General features: G+C 42.1%; 1 protein-coding gene across 4 annotated transcripts in view; it reads left to right on the top strand.

Annotated features, from left to right (window-relative positions):
• The window catches only part of LOC110504033 (protein c-ets-1-B), a 46,058-nt gene extending 34,763 nt beyond the window's left edge, over nt 1-11,295 (top strand). For all 4 annotated transcript variants that reach the window (XM_021582829.3, XM_021582828.3, XM_090218739.1 and 1 more), the window contains 2 exons: nt 7,639-7,757; nt 8,048-11,295. In XM_021582829.3, coding sequence (XP_021438504.1) covers nt 7,639-7,757; nt 8,048-8,263 — 335 coding nt within the window. In that variant the 3' untranslated portion in view covers nt 8,264-11,295. The remainder of the gene's footprint in view (nt 1-7,638; nt 7,758-8,047) is intronic.
• The last annotated feature ends 4,353 nt before the right edge of the window (nt 11,296-15,648 follow it).

Below are 15,648 nucleotides of genomic sequence, written 5' to 3'. Positions count from 1 at the left end.
AGAGAGCATGGTCCAGAGTAACGCCGAGGTCCTTCACAGCTTTATTTGAGACGACTGTACAATCATCAATATTAATTGTCAGATCAAACAGCAGATATCTTTGTTTCTTGGGATCTCGATCTAGCATCTCTGTTTTGTCCAAGTTTAAAAGTAAAACATTTGCTGACACACAGGTTTCCAGGGTAGGCCATTTTTCGGCTTCACCATGTTTCATCGAAATGTACAGCTGTGTGTCGTCGTCATAGCAGTGAAAGTTAACATTGTGTTTCTGAATGACATCACCAAGAGGCAGAATATATAGTGAAAACAAGTGGTCCTAAAACGGAACCTTGAGGAACACCAAAACTTGCAATTGATTTGTCAGAGGACAAATCATCCACAGAGATTAATTGATATCTTTCTGACAGATAAGATCTAAACCAAGGAATCTTTTCCGTGTAGACCAATTAGCGTTTCCAATCTCTCCAAAAGAATATGTTGATCGATGGTGTCAAAAGCAGGTCTAGGAGCACAAGGACAGATGCAGAGCCTCGGTCTGATGCCATTTAAAGGTAATTTACCACCTTCACGAGTGTAGTCTCCGTGTTTTGATGGGGTCTACAGCTAGAGTGTAGCGTTTTGTATACATGAAGACAGCTTTTAAATTTTTTGGGGGAGGGGAATGGGCGATTCAATTTAGTCCAATCATTTTTTACATTTCCTGGGTCAAGGCTTGGCTTTTTCAAGAGAGGCTTCATTACTGCCTTGGTTAGTGAGTTTGGTACACATCTGGAGGACAGGGAGACGTTTATTATGTTCAACATAGGAGGGCCAAGCACAGGAAGTATCTCTTTCAGTAGTCTAGTTGGAATAGGGTCCAGTATGCAGCTGGAAGGTTTAGAGGCCATGACTATTTGTGTGAATGTGTCAACAGATTTGGCTTTAAAAAACTTGAGTTTATCCAGTGATCCTATGTCCTGGCAGTTCTGTGCAGATTCAGGACAACTGAGCTTTGGAGAAATACACAGATTCAAAGAGGAGTCCCGAATTTTCTTTCTAATGATAAATATATTTTTGTCGAAGAAGTTCATGAATTCATCACTGCTGAAGTAAAGGAGAAGCAATCCTCTCTTTGGGAATGCTGCTTTTTAATTAGCTTTGCAACAGTATAAAAAGTACATTTTGGATTGTTCTTACACTCCTCAATTAGGTTGGAAAAATAGGCTGGTCGAGCAGCAGTGAGGGCACTTCGATATTGCACGGTACTGTCTCTTCATGCTAGACGCAAGACTTACAGTTTGGTGGAGCACCATTTCCATTCTAATTTTCTGGAAGCTTGTTAAGGGCTTGGGTATTTTATATATACCAGGGAGCTAATTTCTTTTGACAAATGTTTTTAGGGGTGAGACTGCATCTAGGGTGTAGTGCAAGGTCAAATTTAGATCCTCAGTTAGGTGGTTAACTGATTTTTGTACACCAACGTCCTTGGGTAGGTGGAGGGAGTCTGTAAGGACATCTATGAATTTTTGGGTTGTACGAGAATTTATAGCGCAGATTTTGACAATCCTTGGTTGGGGTTTGAGCAGATTATTGGTTGCCATTGCAAACTTAATAAAATGGTGGTATGATAGTCACGGATTATAAGAAAAAACATTTAGATCCACAATATTTATTCCACGGGACAAAACTAGATCCAGGTTATGACTGTTGCAATGCGTAGGTCCGGAGAGATGTTGGACAAAACCCACTGAGTCGATGATGGCTCTGAAAGAATTTTGGAGTGGGTTTGTGAACTTTTTCATGTGAATGTTGAAATCACCAAAAAATGTAATATTATCTGTCATGACTACAAGGTCCGATAGGAATTCAGGGAACTCGGAGAGAAAAGCTGTGTACGGCCCAGGAGGTCTGTAAAAGGTAGCTATAAAAAGTGATTGAGTAGGCTGCATAGATTTCATAACTAGACGCTCAAAAAAATGAAAACACTATTTGATTTATTTTTTGTTGAAATTTGCTGTTGTAAATGTTAGCAACACCTCCGTCTTTGCGCAATGCGCTGTGGATATGGTCACTAGTGTAACCAGGAGGAGGGGCCTCATTTAACAAAGTTAATTCATCAGGCTTGAGCCATGTTTCAGTCAGGCCAATCACATCAAGGTTATGATCAGTGATTAGTTAATTGACTATGACTGCTTTGGAAGTGAGGGATCTAACATTAAGTAGCCCTATTTTAAGATGTGAGATATCACATCTCATTCAATAATGACAGGCATGGAGGAGTTCTTTATTTCAGTGAGATTGCTAAGGCAAACGCCGCCATGTTTAGTTTTGCCAAACCTAGATCGAGGCACAGAGATGGTCTCAGTGGGGATTGCTGAGTTAACTACACTGACTGTGCAAGTGGCAGACTCCCCTAAGCTGTCAGGCTGGGTAGCAGCCTGCTGCCTGGCCTGCACCCTATCTCATTGTGAAGCTAGAGGAGTTAGAGCCCTCTCTCTATATTGATAGATAAGATGACTAAATGCAGGTTACAGTTTGAAAAATGTGCGATCAACTACAATAGGCATGGCCAAACGTTCAAACGTTCAAACGTTCTTACTTCTTACAGGCGTTTTTATGCCACCCAACTGGGCCCTATGTTACATGTTTGCCAGGCAGTTGCAGCAGTTGTACATATTGTAGGTGTACCTCAATGTAACTGGGTCTCCGTAACTGGCAGCACAGCTTCTGGCTGAGAGCGTTTTATATACACTCTTCTATATCAGCCTCTGTGGCACTGCAGGCCCAGAGTCATGCACTTACAGGAAACACTTGCTCCCAGACTCTTCTCTTTCTTCTCTCCATCTCGCGTTGTCTTGCACTTCTGACTTTTTCATCTGCACCGGTTTATCTGTGGCCGCATCTCAACCTATTTTCCAGGTCGTCTTGGCAACCCGGGTGCAAACACAAAACGATACCTGCCCTGTGCACTTAACACTTGAGTAGATTTATCTGTTCATCTGTTATAGCTCCTTTCTGCCTACCTGATGAAAAAACGACTCTTTCTTCTATTTAAACAGAAAGAAACACATTTTAGAAGTGAAAAAAAAATATCCAAGGTCTGGCACATTTCTATTTTAGTATTCCTTTTATGAGGTTTTCAGTTCATTGCTACATAAATCCCTATTCACCATTTGACATTTTGGAACCTATACAGAAAAACCACATGATTTCACATGTGGAAAATCACATGATTTCTCGTGAAATAATTTGAAAACGTGTTTTTGGAATACTTCACGTGTGAACACGTGAAATCCATGTGGTCTTTCCGTAAGGGAGGGGAATTCTCCATGTTTCAAAGTAGAGCACATATACCACATATATACAGTGCATTCAGAAATTATTCAGACCCCTTGACCTTTTCCACATTTTGTTACATTAGAGCCTTATTCTAAAATGGATAAAATGTTTTTTCCCCCCTCATGAATCTACACACAAATGTCCCATAATGACAAAGCGAAAATAGGTTTTTAGAAATGTTTGCGCATTTATTACAAATTGTATTTTTGCAACTTGATTGGAGTCCACCTGTGGTAAATTCAATTCGATTGGACATTATTTGGAAAGGCACACACACCTGTCTATGTAAGGTCCCACAATTGACAGTGCATGTCAAAGCAAAAACCAAACCATGAGGTCGAAGGAAATTGTCCGTAGAGAGCCGAGACAGGATTGTGTCGAGGCACAGATCTGGGGAAGGGTACCAAAACATTTCTGCAGCATTGAAGGTCCCCAAGAACACAGTGACCTCCATCATTCTTAAATGGAAGACATTTGGAACCACCAAGACTTCCTAGAGCTGTCCGCCCCGGCCAACCTGAGCAATTAGGGGAGAATGGCCTTGCTTAGGGAGGTAACCAAGAAGCCGATGATCACTCTAACAGAGCTCCAGTGTTCCTCTGTGGAGATGGGAGAACCTTCCAGAAGGACAACCATCTCTGCAGCACTGCACCAATCAGGCCTTTATAATAGAATGGCCAGACAGAAGCCACAACTCAGTAAAAGGCACATGACAGCCTGCTTGGTGTTTGCCAAAAGGCACATAAAGGACTCTCAGACCATGAGAAACAAGATTCTCTGATCTGATGAAACCAAGATTGAACTCTTTGGCCTGAATGCCAAGGGTCACGTCTGGAGGAAACCTGGCACCATCCCAATGGTGAAGCATGGTGGTGCCAGCATCATGCTGTGGGGATGTTTTTCAGCGGCAGGGACTGGGAGACTAGTCAGGACTGAGGAAAAGAGCAAAGTACAGAGAGATCCTTGATGAAATCCTGCTCCAGAGCGCTCTGGACTTCAGACTGGGGCAAAGGTTCCCCTTTCAACAGGACAATGACGCTAAGCACACAGCCAAGACAACACAGGAGTGGCTTCAGGACAAGTCTCTGAATGTCCTTGAGTGGCCCAGACAGAGCCCGGACTTGAACCCAATCAAACTTCTCTGGAAAGACCTGAAAATAGCTGTGCTGCAACACTCCCCATCCAACCTGACAGCGCTTGAGAGGATCTGCAGAGAAGAATGGGAGAAACTCCCCAAATACAGGTGTGCCAAGTTTGTAGCGTAACACCCAAGAAGAATCGAGTCTGTAATCGCTGCCAAAGGTGCTTCAACAAAATACTGAGTAAAGGGTCTGAATTCTTATGTAAATGTCACATTTCAGTTTTTTTTTTGTAATACATTTGCAAAAAAATCTAAAAACCTGTTTTTGCTTGGTGGTATTGTGTGTAGATTGATGAGGAAAAACAACGATTTCATCCATTTTAGAATAAGGCTGTAACGTAACAAAATGTGGAAGAAGTCTAGGGGTCTGAATACTTTCCTAATGCACTGTACATCTATGGAGACTGAGAAGCAATTTAAGGGGAAACAGTCTCTCAATAACTTTAATGCACTAGAAAGACTAGTCCTTTGGGGACTTTCTCCCCTCTGTGTTAAATTGCAGTCACAAGTTCGTTAGTAGGGAAGAAGGGAAATGCCAGAACACACACGTCACTTACTTCAGATTGCATAAGGCATTGCCCACAATTGGCATCTCAAGGTCATTTTTGATCTGCAAGGTTGTCTGTACTAATCAATTATGTAAATTACCTAATTTATGCATTCATCTTTTGATGATAAGATAAAGTGAAAGATAGATATAAACAATTGGCATGCCCTCATTGAAGCCTTTGACATTAATAATATAATGCCAGTTTGTGGTAAAGATGTAGAATCTTAATTTGATCCACCCTGTTGAAGGAGAACTTTCCTGCAATGGTTTTAAAAGGCTTCTGAAGTTTGCAATTTCCACTTAGAAATTTCAGACTTGGTTTTCCCTAATGAAAAATGTATCATCCCCTACAAAAATGTCCATTAATTATAATCCACATAATAATTCACATTTCCTGTTGCTGCAGGATTATTTTCCTGCTGTAGTAAACTGACTCAAATTAAGATCCTACATCTGTAGGTTATTTGCTGCATGTCATCATTCATACATTTAATTCACAAAGTAATTCACTTCCCTATGTGTACAATGATGTAGCATTAGATACAAAGCTACCGTAGACTCATGTTCAGAGGCTAATGCATGTTCATATATTTTCATTGGAGTCAGAATACTTTCTCAGAGCTTTTAGTCATGCAGAACTAAAGAGAAGAAAATAAACACAAGACTTCAATATGCTTATGTCTAGCTGGCAACAACCATTTTTATTAACGGTTAGCACCCTGTATCCAGTCCTGCAGCCAAGAGAAAGATCACCCCCATTAGGCCCCCAAGCAACACATGCATTTTCTTACTATGTGATAATAGAGAGAATCTGCCCCTAAAAAAGAGTAAGACGTATGTACAGTAGTATCTCAAATAGCTGTTGATGAAAACGTGTTTTGGCTTCCTGTCCCAGTAGCTGGGCACTGACAGGCACACACACGGTTCTCTGTCTCACACAGTGATGAGTTGGTGTGATAAAGAAGGTGTGAGATAAGTGAGGCTCAGTCAGTCGTCAACTCAGGGGTTGACTGTGTTTCTCATCACCAATCACACTTCTGTCAGCTCTTGGGATAGTCAGCCACAGTGCCTTGGACAATTACAGCCTACTCCTCCTATCTATCTCTCTCTCTCTCTCTCTCTCTCAATTCAATTCAAAGGGCTTTATTGGCATGGGAAACGTGTTAACATTGCCAAAGCAAGTAAGGTAGATAATATACAAAAATGAAATAAACAATAAAAATTAACAGTAAACATTACACATACAGAAGTTTCAAAACAATAAAGACTCTCTGTCTCTGTCTCTGTCTCTCTCTCTGTCTCTGTATCTCTCTCTCTCTCTCTCTCTCTCTGTCTCTCTCTGTCCACCCTGCACAGGCTACAGCCTCATCTGTAAAGCCTAAGGGCAGATCCTAAACAGTACTATGAATGCCAGCCCCCCCCCCCCCCACCCTTTCTCCACCGTAGATGTTTTTTCAATGAGGCCCATTCTGCTTGGAGGCTTATAACATATTTTTTGGGGGGGTCGCCAACATTTTCGTCTGAGCACTCGAGGGGATTGGAAACGGGCACTGTTGTATCATCCTTATGTGGGCCCACTGTTACAGTAGTGGGATTTTTGGAATGTGACTTGATCTGGAGGATTATTTGCTGAAGTTTGGGTGTTGCGTCTTTGCATTCACGTTCATAACTGAGTGAAGAGGGAAGAAGGCCTGGATTGAAAATTACTTATTTTGCTTTCAAGTGTTCAACCTACGGTCCCATTTCTCTGAAAGCGTTGGTTTGTGTTGTATAAGGGTGCGTTTATGAGCCAGTTCTGGGAGGTAACAGCTCCGCTCTGCTACAGCTTTGCTAAGCAGCCATTGCATAGGCAGGTGTGATTTGAACTGAGTGGGGTTTTCTGTCTGTACAGAAAACCACAAGATCAAAGAGTACCGAAGCTTTGTTTTTCTCTTTCTTTTCAACACACATGTAATAACCCCAGCAGTTCTGGTTGTCACATTTAGGCCGTTTGTTAAGTGTACAAATATATACGTATATATTTGTATTCAAATTGTAGGTAAATGCATTAAACTGCTTTTATAGTATATTGCATTATCAGTGCATACCTGAACATTACAGAAGGCAAGCAACATTTATTTACCAATTAGATTAAATGTCTACACACACACACACACACACACACACACACACACACACACACACACACACACACACACACACGGCCTCATATGAAGACCCCCTCTTATTTTTAAACCACGGTGATTTCATTGCCATGGAATTCATACAGTCAGACAAAAATATGCTGTGAACTCCAGCTCCAGATACTGCAGAGGGTAAAGTGTACTCAAAGGGATTCATGATGAATGGGACCCTTGTCTGTGAAAACACTGATTTCTCTCCACTATCGTGCCTTGTGCACGTCTGATTTAGAATTGAATATTTGTCTTTTTATAGTAGGAAATGAATGACCCTAAGACGAGTAGTTAATGAGAAGCATGAGGAGAACAGTCAGTCATGCTGTGTTTGCATGTGGCTGATGATGGCATGTTCTGTCATACTGATCTGTATTATACTCAAAACAAGACTCCTCTCTCTGTGTTCTAACCTTGTGCTCGTCTCTCTCCCTTCTCCTGGTTCTGCTCTGCAGGCAGTGGCCCCATCCAGCTGTGGCAGTTTCTGCTGGAGCTTCTGACGGACAAATCCTGTCAGTCCTTCATCAGCTGGACGGGAGACGGCTGGGAGTTCAAGCTGTCCGACCCTGACGAGGTGAGAGGTCATGACCCCCCCCCACCACTGACCTTACATGGCATGGGGGCCCTAAACAGTTAGACAGAGGAGGTTTATCTCTTTTTAATGTGATGCCAACAACACTGTCATTTGCCTCACATAGACTTAAAGGAACCTTAATGGTATCAGGTACATTTAGCTACATTAAATATCGATCCATGTCAAGAGAAGACATGTACACGATAACATTGTATTGTGAGGTTAGTAGAGAGCTCTGTCTCAAGTTTGATACACAGTGTAACAGGGTGCCTTTTCCCTCTGTGACTCAGGTGGCTCGGAGGTGGGGGAAGAGGAAAAACAAGCCCAAGATGAACTATGAAAAGCTGAGCCGAGGCCTGCGCTACTACTACGACAAGAACATCATCCACAAGACATCAGGGAAGCGCTATGTCTACCGCTTTGTCTGTGACTTAAAAAGCCTGCTTGGATACACCCCCGAGGAGCTCCACGCCATGCTGGACGTCAAGCCTGATGCGGACGAGTGAAAACAGAGGGATGAGAGAAGAGGAGAAGAGGAGAGTAAAGGAGCCGCGGGGACTGGGGCTCAGAGATTGATATTTACCTTCCGGTAAAAGGGGGCGTCCATTTTGGGACCAAACATGTTCATTCTTAACACCTAAACTGTGGTCTGTATCATTTTGAGCTGTTGTCAAACGATGTTCAGAAAGAAATCACTATGCCAAATGTGCAAATTTGTTGCATTTGAGATAGATACAGGTATTACTTAGTAACTCAAGGCACATGGAAAGCCATCAATTAGAATAGAGTGGCCATTTAGCCTAAGTAGGACAAAGAACTGTCATTGAGGAAGAGGGCCAAGAGACAGTGAAGGATTCATTTTAGGGAAGGACATTGCATGGATGGAGAATTCCTTCTATGGAATTTGTTGCCAAATTAAAAATGGAAAGTAGTGGAAGTAGGTCACTGTTTCTATGCCACTGCACACAATAGGCATTGGGTAGAGTTCTCAGCTTGGACCAAAAAAGTATTTTTATTTTTTACTGTTGTTTCAGAAGCATAATGTTTGTGCCAGTATTATCGTTGAGATTGTACTGTTAAGTCTCAGTCCGACCAGGGTTCCCCTGTTTAGTTTTTTTATGCTGATGAAGCTATTCTGAAACCAAACATTGCACCATTTAAGGCTAAGTTAGTCCTGTCTCCTCTCTGCGAAAGCCCAATAACTGAAACATGCTGATTTTTGATTATACAGACGACACTAGACACTGGCCTTTTTACTCATTTTCATAGGTTGGATAGAGAATAACTTACTCATACCAAGAACGGTTGATAGACAACTGAAAGTAACCGTTGCTTTAAAACTGATGCTTTCTCCTTTGCACATTTGCCGCTTCGCTATAGAAATATACTGTCTGCCACCAGGACTTTGCAGATTGCATACATTACTGTCCTGCCACCAGTAATACAAGTCCTTAGACACCCTTTCTGTGGTGAGTTTTGAAAGTATTTGGACACAAAAGAGTCAAACGTGCTCAATCTGTATATTAAGTGGTTTTCCATGCCCCCATTTTAGCATTGTTTTAGACGAGAACAAAGAGGGAGGGACCTGTTGTCGACAGATTGAATTGCGAGCCATGTACATGAGGGATTGTTTTTGTCGGAAAGCTTAGGAATGTAGAGTGTACTGTATTTTTGTGTGTTATGTGGTGTTCTCTGAATGAAGGGAAGCTGCCATAGGTAAGGTATATCGAGGTATATCGAGGTGCATGATGGTAGTAGGATGAAAAGATAAGGGTTCGAAGCAAGGAGTATAAACTTTGGATGACTGTTTGAAGAAGAGGACTGGGTGGTTTTGGGAGGGAACCGTCGAGTTGTGAAGTTGAAGAGAATGATCATCATTATGGCATGAGGATGAGATTAATGCTTGTGCCGTTGCACAGCTTGGAGGCTTTTGTTAACTGAAGTGTTTGTATAGATGCTCCCTTTCACCACTGTCGGAGGAGGTAGAGATCTATAGGAAACAGGACTACCATAAACAGTTGAGCTAAAGGACTACTTGGATAGATGTGGCATTGTATGCTATTTTCTTACCATGCTTTGTACATGCTTTTCTATTGTTTCTAAGACAAAAGGACATCCCATTCAGTATATGGAATGGATAAATGAAATTATATGCCCTGAAAACTGTATGTACTTGTGCGGCTTGCTGAAGATCCACAGTAGTTTTGCTGGTTGCTCGTCAGTGGGAACATGACTGTACGCAGGCATTATGGGAAAAGCCGAAGTCAAGAAATATCATCTTAAAATACAAATGTTATTGTTTACAGTGGCTGAATGTTACCCATATTGATGAAAATAGGTTTTGAAATGTCTATTTGTACAGATTGTATTTCCTAACGATTTATTAAGACCCAGATGAAACAAATAAACAAGAGACAAAGCAGGAATAATAACCAAACCCATGTGAGGTCTGGGCGATAGATAACGCTTTGGGTATGTCCACCATCTTGGAGGACAGGGACCGTTATTCCCTCGCGTTCAAAGTGTTGTTTCTGCTTTGATCTTTTGATTTGTTGGAAAGCACTCAGCGTTAGGACTCAGCGAAGAGATTTGGCTGGACTGACTGTAGTTCCCCCTTGAGATTATAGGAAAGCGATTTCTTTCCATATTAGTTACTTTTAGTTGGGCAACTAACCGCAGAGTTGGTACTTCAAGTGTCGGTCAGCATAAACACACACCCACACACACAAACATGTAATTGTGTAGAGAAGATTGAATTCTCTTGAACAAGTCAATCCACCCAGTCTCTGTGGTTCCGTCGTTTATGCACGCTACATGTCCAGGATTCACATCACTGTTTGATTATTACTGTTCAGATGCTTTTACTTCAAAGAATGTTTTTTTTTTTAAATGTTAGGACAACTGTTCAGATATTTAAATATATGCTTAACTTGTTGTTGACGATGCCTTCCAGCTCCAAGCCAGTCACCATTTTGAGTAGATCAGAATATAATATCTTTGTCTGTTTAAATGGAACATATACTGTGTCTGTTTGGACTTCAAAGTCGAGTTTGTTTCAGTAAATGTCATATACGTTAAGTTGTGGACATAAGTATTGCACAGCTATTTCTAAATGGACTAAATACATACATACACAGATACCTTACCATATTACCATATCTCAAACTGATCCATTAGGAAACCTGTTTTGTTATGGATGGTGTTGTTTTTTGTATATTTTATAGTGTTTCTGTATTTTTGTTAATGAGATACTTTTTATGTATTTAGTTCACAAACATTTGAATATTTTTCAATAATTTATATTTTATAAAAGAAAAAGACAGACAGCTGGTGCTTTCATGGGAAATAAAGGTAGCACAGGAAAAAATGTAGCGATTTTCTTTCGATATAGAGAATAGACCTTTCTGTTAAAGAAAAAGGCTGATGCTGGCCCATCATTGATTTCTGCTGGAAAGTTTTATAAACTGAAGCTTCTATTTCTTAATGTACTTTGAAAAAAAATTATGTCATAAAAAAATATATGTGAACAAATATGTCATACTTTGTGTGTATTGTGTGGTTATTTCTTCTAATATTACCAGAGCAAAAAAAGGCTTTTGAAACATTACATCTATACTGTAACTTACAGTACATTGAGCTCTTAACATGAAAGAAATCAGAAATTGCAGTCTTACTTGGCTTCCTGGCCTTGACTACATGCCAAAAGAAAGGTTAGTAGGCTCTTTGTAAACACAAAGGTAGATACAGAAGTGTCTCCTGTACACATTATTATCCTCAAAATATTTCTGTGTACTCATTTTAATAACTACCTGGGCATATACTAGGCCCATACACATCACACATTGCATATTAATAACTCACATCCAAAACCTGCCTGAGCAAGTCGGTATATCACTCAACCATGATAACACTTAAGACTGTGTTTACACAGGCAGCCCATTTCTGATCTTTTTCCTATTAATTGGTCTTTTGACCAATAAAATCAGATATTTTCACATCAGATCTTATTCAGAGCTGATCTGATTGGTCAAAAGACCAATTAGTGAAACAAAAGATCAGAGTTGGGCTGCCTGTGTAAATGCAGCTGAATACAGTACATCTACAATGTGCAGATCAATAGTATGTCTTGGTCTCAGTTTGGGCCTGGTGGCAGATCCAGGTCCCATCTGAAAGGCATGCTGGGATGTCGCTGGTGGGTACCTGGTTAACGAGCCTGTCACTTCCACGGCGATAGGTGACGTCAAAGCAGAAGCAGGCACACTGGGCCCATTCATGTGTTTGTAACCCTAGGGTCCTAGCAATTCCACTTCAGATAAAAACCATACAGGCCGTGGCCCGCTCCCCAGCCGCTGCCCTGGCCGACACAGCACAGCTGTCTGGCTCCTCTAGAACAGCACACTGGACAAAAGGCCAAGGACCAGTCCCAATAGAGACTAGTGTCTTCATACCACAGTCACAGAATTGTCTCTACCAAACTAAGCTTTATCAGTTGTTGGCATAAAGATGAAAAATGTTATATTCCTTTACCGGGATGACAATGTATAATGGCTTGGTGTGAGATTGAAATCCTTGAAATCCGTACCTTATTTAAGACGTTTTGTACATCAAAAACCAAGTAGGAAGATCCTTGCTGAGATGTTCAATAGCGTGCAGTATGCTCATGGTTCAAATAAGCTGTAGGGGAGAAGCTTAGGTTAGAGCTTTAGTATTAAAACTATAGTCTCAGACTCCTTAACAATGGTATCATTTTTACTGGGACTTGGATGCAAAATGACTAAAACATCTTGTACCTGCAAGTTTTTATAAATACAGTAGACAGGATGTAGATGCTGACACTCATGCATGCACACATATGAGCACCTACACACAGACACACTGGCTAATTTTCTAATGGACTGGAGGAGCATGTGCAGAGGGTGGCTTAGGTGATGCAGGTGGCTCTTCTAACATTTCAGATTCCACCCCCTGGATCTGTGATCCAGACCAGACACTATAACCAGGCCCCTCGTGCCAAAGAACCCGGAACAAAACCCAACACATCATGATACCATCCACACCTGTTGGTTTCACATCCAAAGAGAGAGAGAGAGACAAAGCACTCAGATGAGGTGTGGACTTCACATGGTTATTTGTTTGTATCTCAATCAACTCACAGACCCCAAAAACCAAATCACTGCTACAAAGAGTAAAGAGAGAGAACATAACAGCGGAATAGAAAAGTAAACTGTAGCGCCTGGTGGTGGCACCAAGATGTCAGGAGACGGAGATGTCTGCCTCCCTGTCTGAGACCCCATGTCGCTCACAGCTTACTCCACTCCAGAAATGGAGAGAGACGCATTTGTCAGACTTCAACCCAAATATTTATCTAAAGGCCTCGCTTGCAGAGCTTCATCTGTCTCCTACGCCTAGTCTTTTAAACAGGAGTGAGAAAGGAGGAGGAGGATAGAGCACACTAAGGTTCAGACTGAGATAGCTGCACTACAGAGGTTGGTGAAATGTGTTGTTCAACACGGTTCAGGATGACATGTTCTGTTAAGATGAAAAGACTGAGATGAGGAGTGGGATAGGACCTTTGACTAGCTGTGTGCTGTGTTTACTGCCATTAGATTCTCCTAACCGCCGAACCTTACCAGGCAAAACTCCTGGTCCTACTTAGTAAGCACTGTATGTTGTGCAGGCCTATTGCGTAGTTGGTTAAGCAATTTGTCTAGGATGGTAGGGCCCATGATTCCTCCCTGATCTCTGCCTCTCTCAGTACTTAATCACAGCTCCTCTGTAGGTAGAGAGGGAGAGTGTGACGCAGACAGATACAGCTCACTGCTTCCATTACGCAGAGAAGGCATGAAATATGACCAACATTCCCCTTGGCCCCCCATTGGCAGTAACACAACAGAGTTGGTTCTATTCTGGTCTTATTGTTCTCCATGGTAGAGTTTTCTTGTTTGAGTCAATATGGACCCAGGGTAGGAGTGGTGTCTGGGGAACACATAAACACATTGGCCCATGTCCGTTACAAGAGACAGTATCTTTTCCAACGGTCTGACCCTTCTCATGGTTACTGCTGTGACCAAACATCATTCAGAGACGAAGGATTTACACAATCGCCACAGTTGTCAGAGACTGAGTAAACACCCAGAAAGCAGTGACACTTTTAAGATGTTTGACATTTATGGAACATTCATGTAATTAACAAACTTGATTGACATACAAAAGAAGACATTGTATTTACTATGACTTCCCACTCGGGGAAAAGGAGGTAGTCAATCTCCTGCTTTTTTATTTTCATTCTCATTCATCTGTGTGTATTGTAGTGGAGGAGATGGGTTGACCCACATGTCATTGCAGGTGGAGGACTGTATTATACAGGTTTATGAAGGTCACGGCTGGGGCATCCTCAGCTTGGGCTGCAATTTGCATTTTTATTGCTGTTGTCGCATCCCCAGTTAATATGCCATTGACTCCCAAAGGCACCCTTGGTCCTCGTGGTAGCCCTGTTGAAATGAGAGGCAGTCTTGGGGCTGGTGGACTGCCCGCCCTGCATTCATGAGGGCCTGGGTACCAGGGACCTGGCATTCTGGGCAGGAAATGGACTGGCTTCACATGGTAATGTGGACTTTCCATTAGTAATGGTGATTGATTTACAACCCAGGCACTACAGTACCTGTCAGATACAGGGCCACAATGAGGGGGGTGGCTTCTTTGTGAGGAGGTGAAGGAGTAGATGTGTGTTTGAGGAATGAGTGGAGTGGTCTTGCCCGGTTAAGGGGAGAGTGAGGAGGGTTGGTGGGGTGAAGGGATGGTCGTGAATGTGTGGAGCCACTCTCCTGCATTGATTATAAAATGTATTCTCCAGACCACAAGAACAAAGGGGAACGGTAATACGCTATAATTTATTTTCCTGAATAAAGGTCATTTTCAAATTTGGTTCTTAAGAGGCCAATTTATTACTTGACTTGAATACAGACACTGAATTTGATATTTATAGGTGTAGAAGCGTTTCAGTTGGACATACTGTAAGAATGTGATTCCATGCATGTGTTCCTCTGTCTGTAGAAGTGGATTGTGTGTGTGTGAGCATGCACGGGTGTTTGTGTGTGTGTGTGCAGCTGGATTAGAACAGGTTTTGGTCACTGTCCAGTTGTAGGACCGAATGTTTTCACTTCTCTTTTACAGCGGGTCGGTTGGGATTCAACAACTTTCCCAGGACATCTGCTCAGAGCGCCCACGTTAGAGCCCTTGGCCAATCAGACGGCTTTGAACGCCCCTCAGACCAGTGTGTGCGTGCTTTGATTGGCAGCTGGAGCCAGGGCCCAGAAAGGGAAGGCCTGAGAATTTTCCGAAACATTTTCTTCTCTGCCTTGGTTCTCGCCAACATCTGCTTCCAATCACAGTCAGCGAGTAGCCCCCCCCCACCCTCCCCCAGTCTGGCTTTCTTACAAACACACACCAGTCCCATGCTGGCCACCCCCTCAACTCCTGCCACTGCTGCCGCCCACCCCTCAAAGGCCCACAGTCCTCTCTCTTTCTGTTATGGACTCTCCACTCCCTAGCCCTCTCTATTCCCCCCTCGCTTGTAATGACTCCTTGCATTACATTCATGATGGGTATGATTTTTTCCATGGTTTGGATTTGAAAGCTTTCAAATAACCTTCTACAACTGAGGAAAGTGTTAATTGTGCAGCTTTGTCTGAGGTTCATTAAGTCTGTCAGCAAATTAAGCTGATTTCATTACATTTTATAAAGTAATTATTACAATAAATCAAAACAATATTATCTTCTAATGTCCTTGGTAAAAAATATAACTGGCTTGAGAGGAGATGTTTTCCATTGTGGGTGTGAGAGTTGTGGGTGGGTGAAAAGAGAGTGGATCAGATATGGATGTCTTAAATGA

This window comes from Oncorhynchus mykiss, chromosome 24 (assembly GCF_057628025.1).
Source record: "Oncorhynchus mykiss isolate SJ-2025 chromosome 24, ASM5762802v1, whole genome shotgun sequence".
Taxonomy (NCBI): domain Eukaryota; kingdom Metazoa; phylum Chordata; class Actinopteri; order Salmoniformes; family Salmonidae; genus Oncorhynchus; species Oncorhynchus mykiss.
This window is presented reverse-complemented; position numbering and strand designations above follow the sequence as displayed.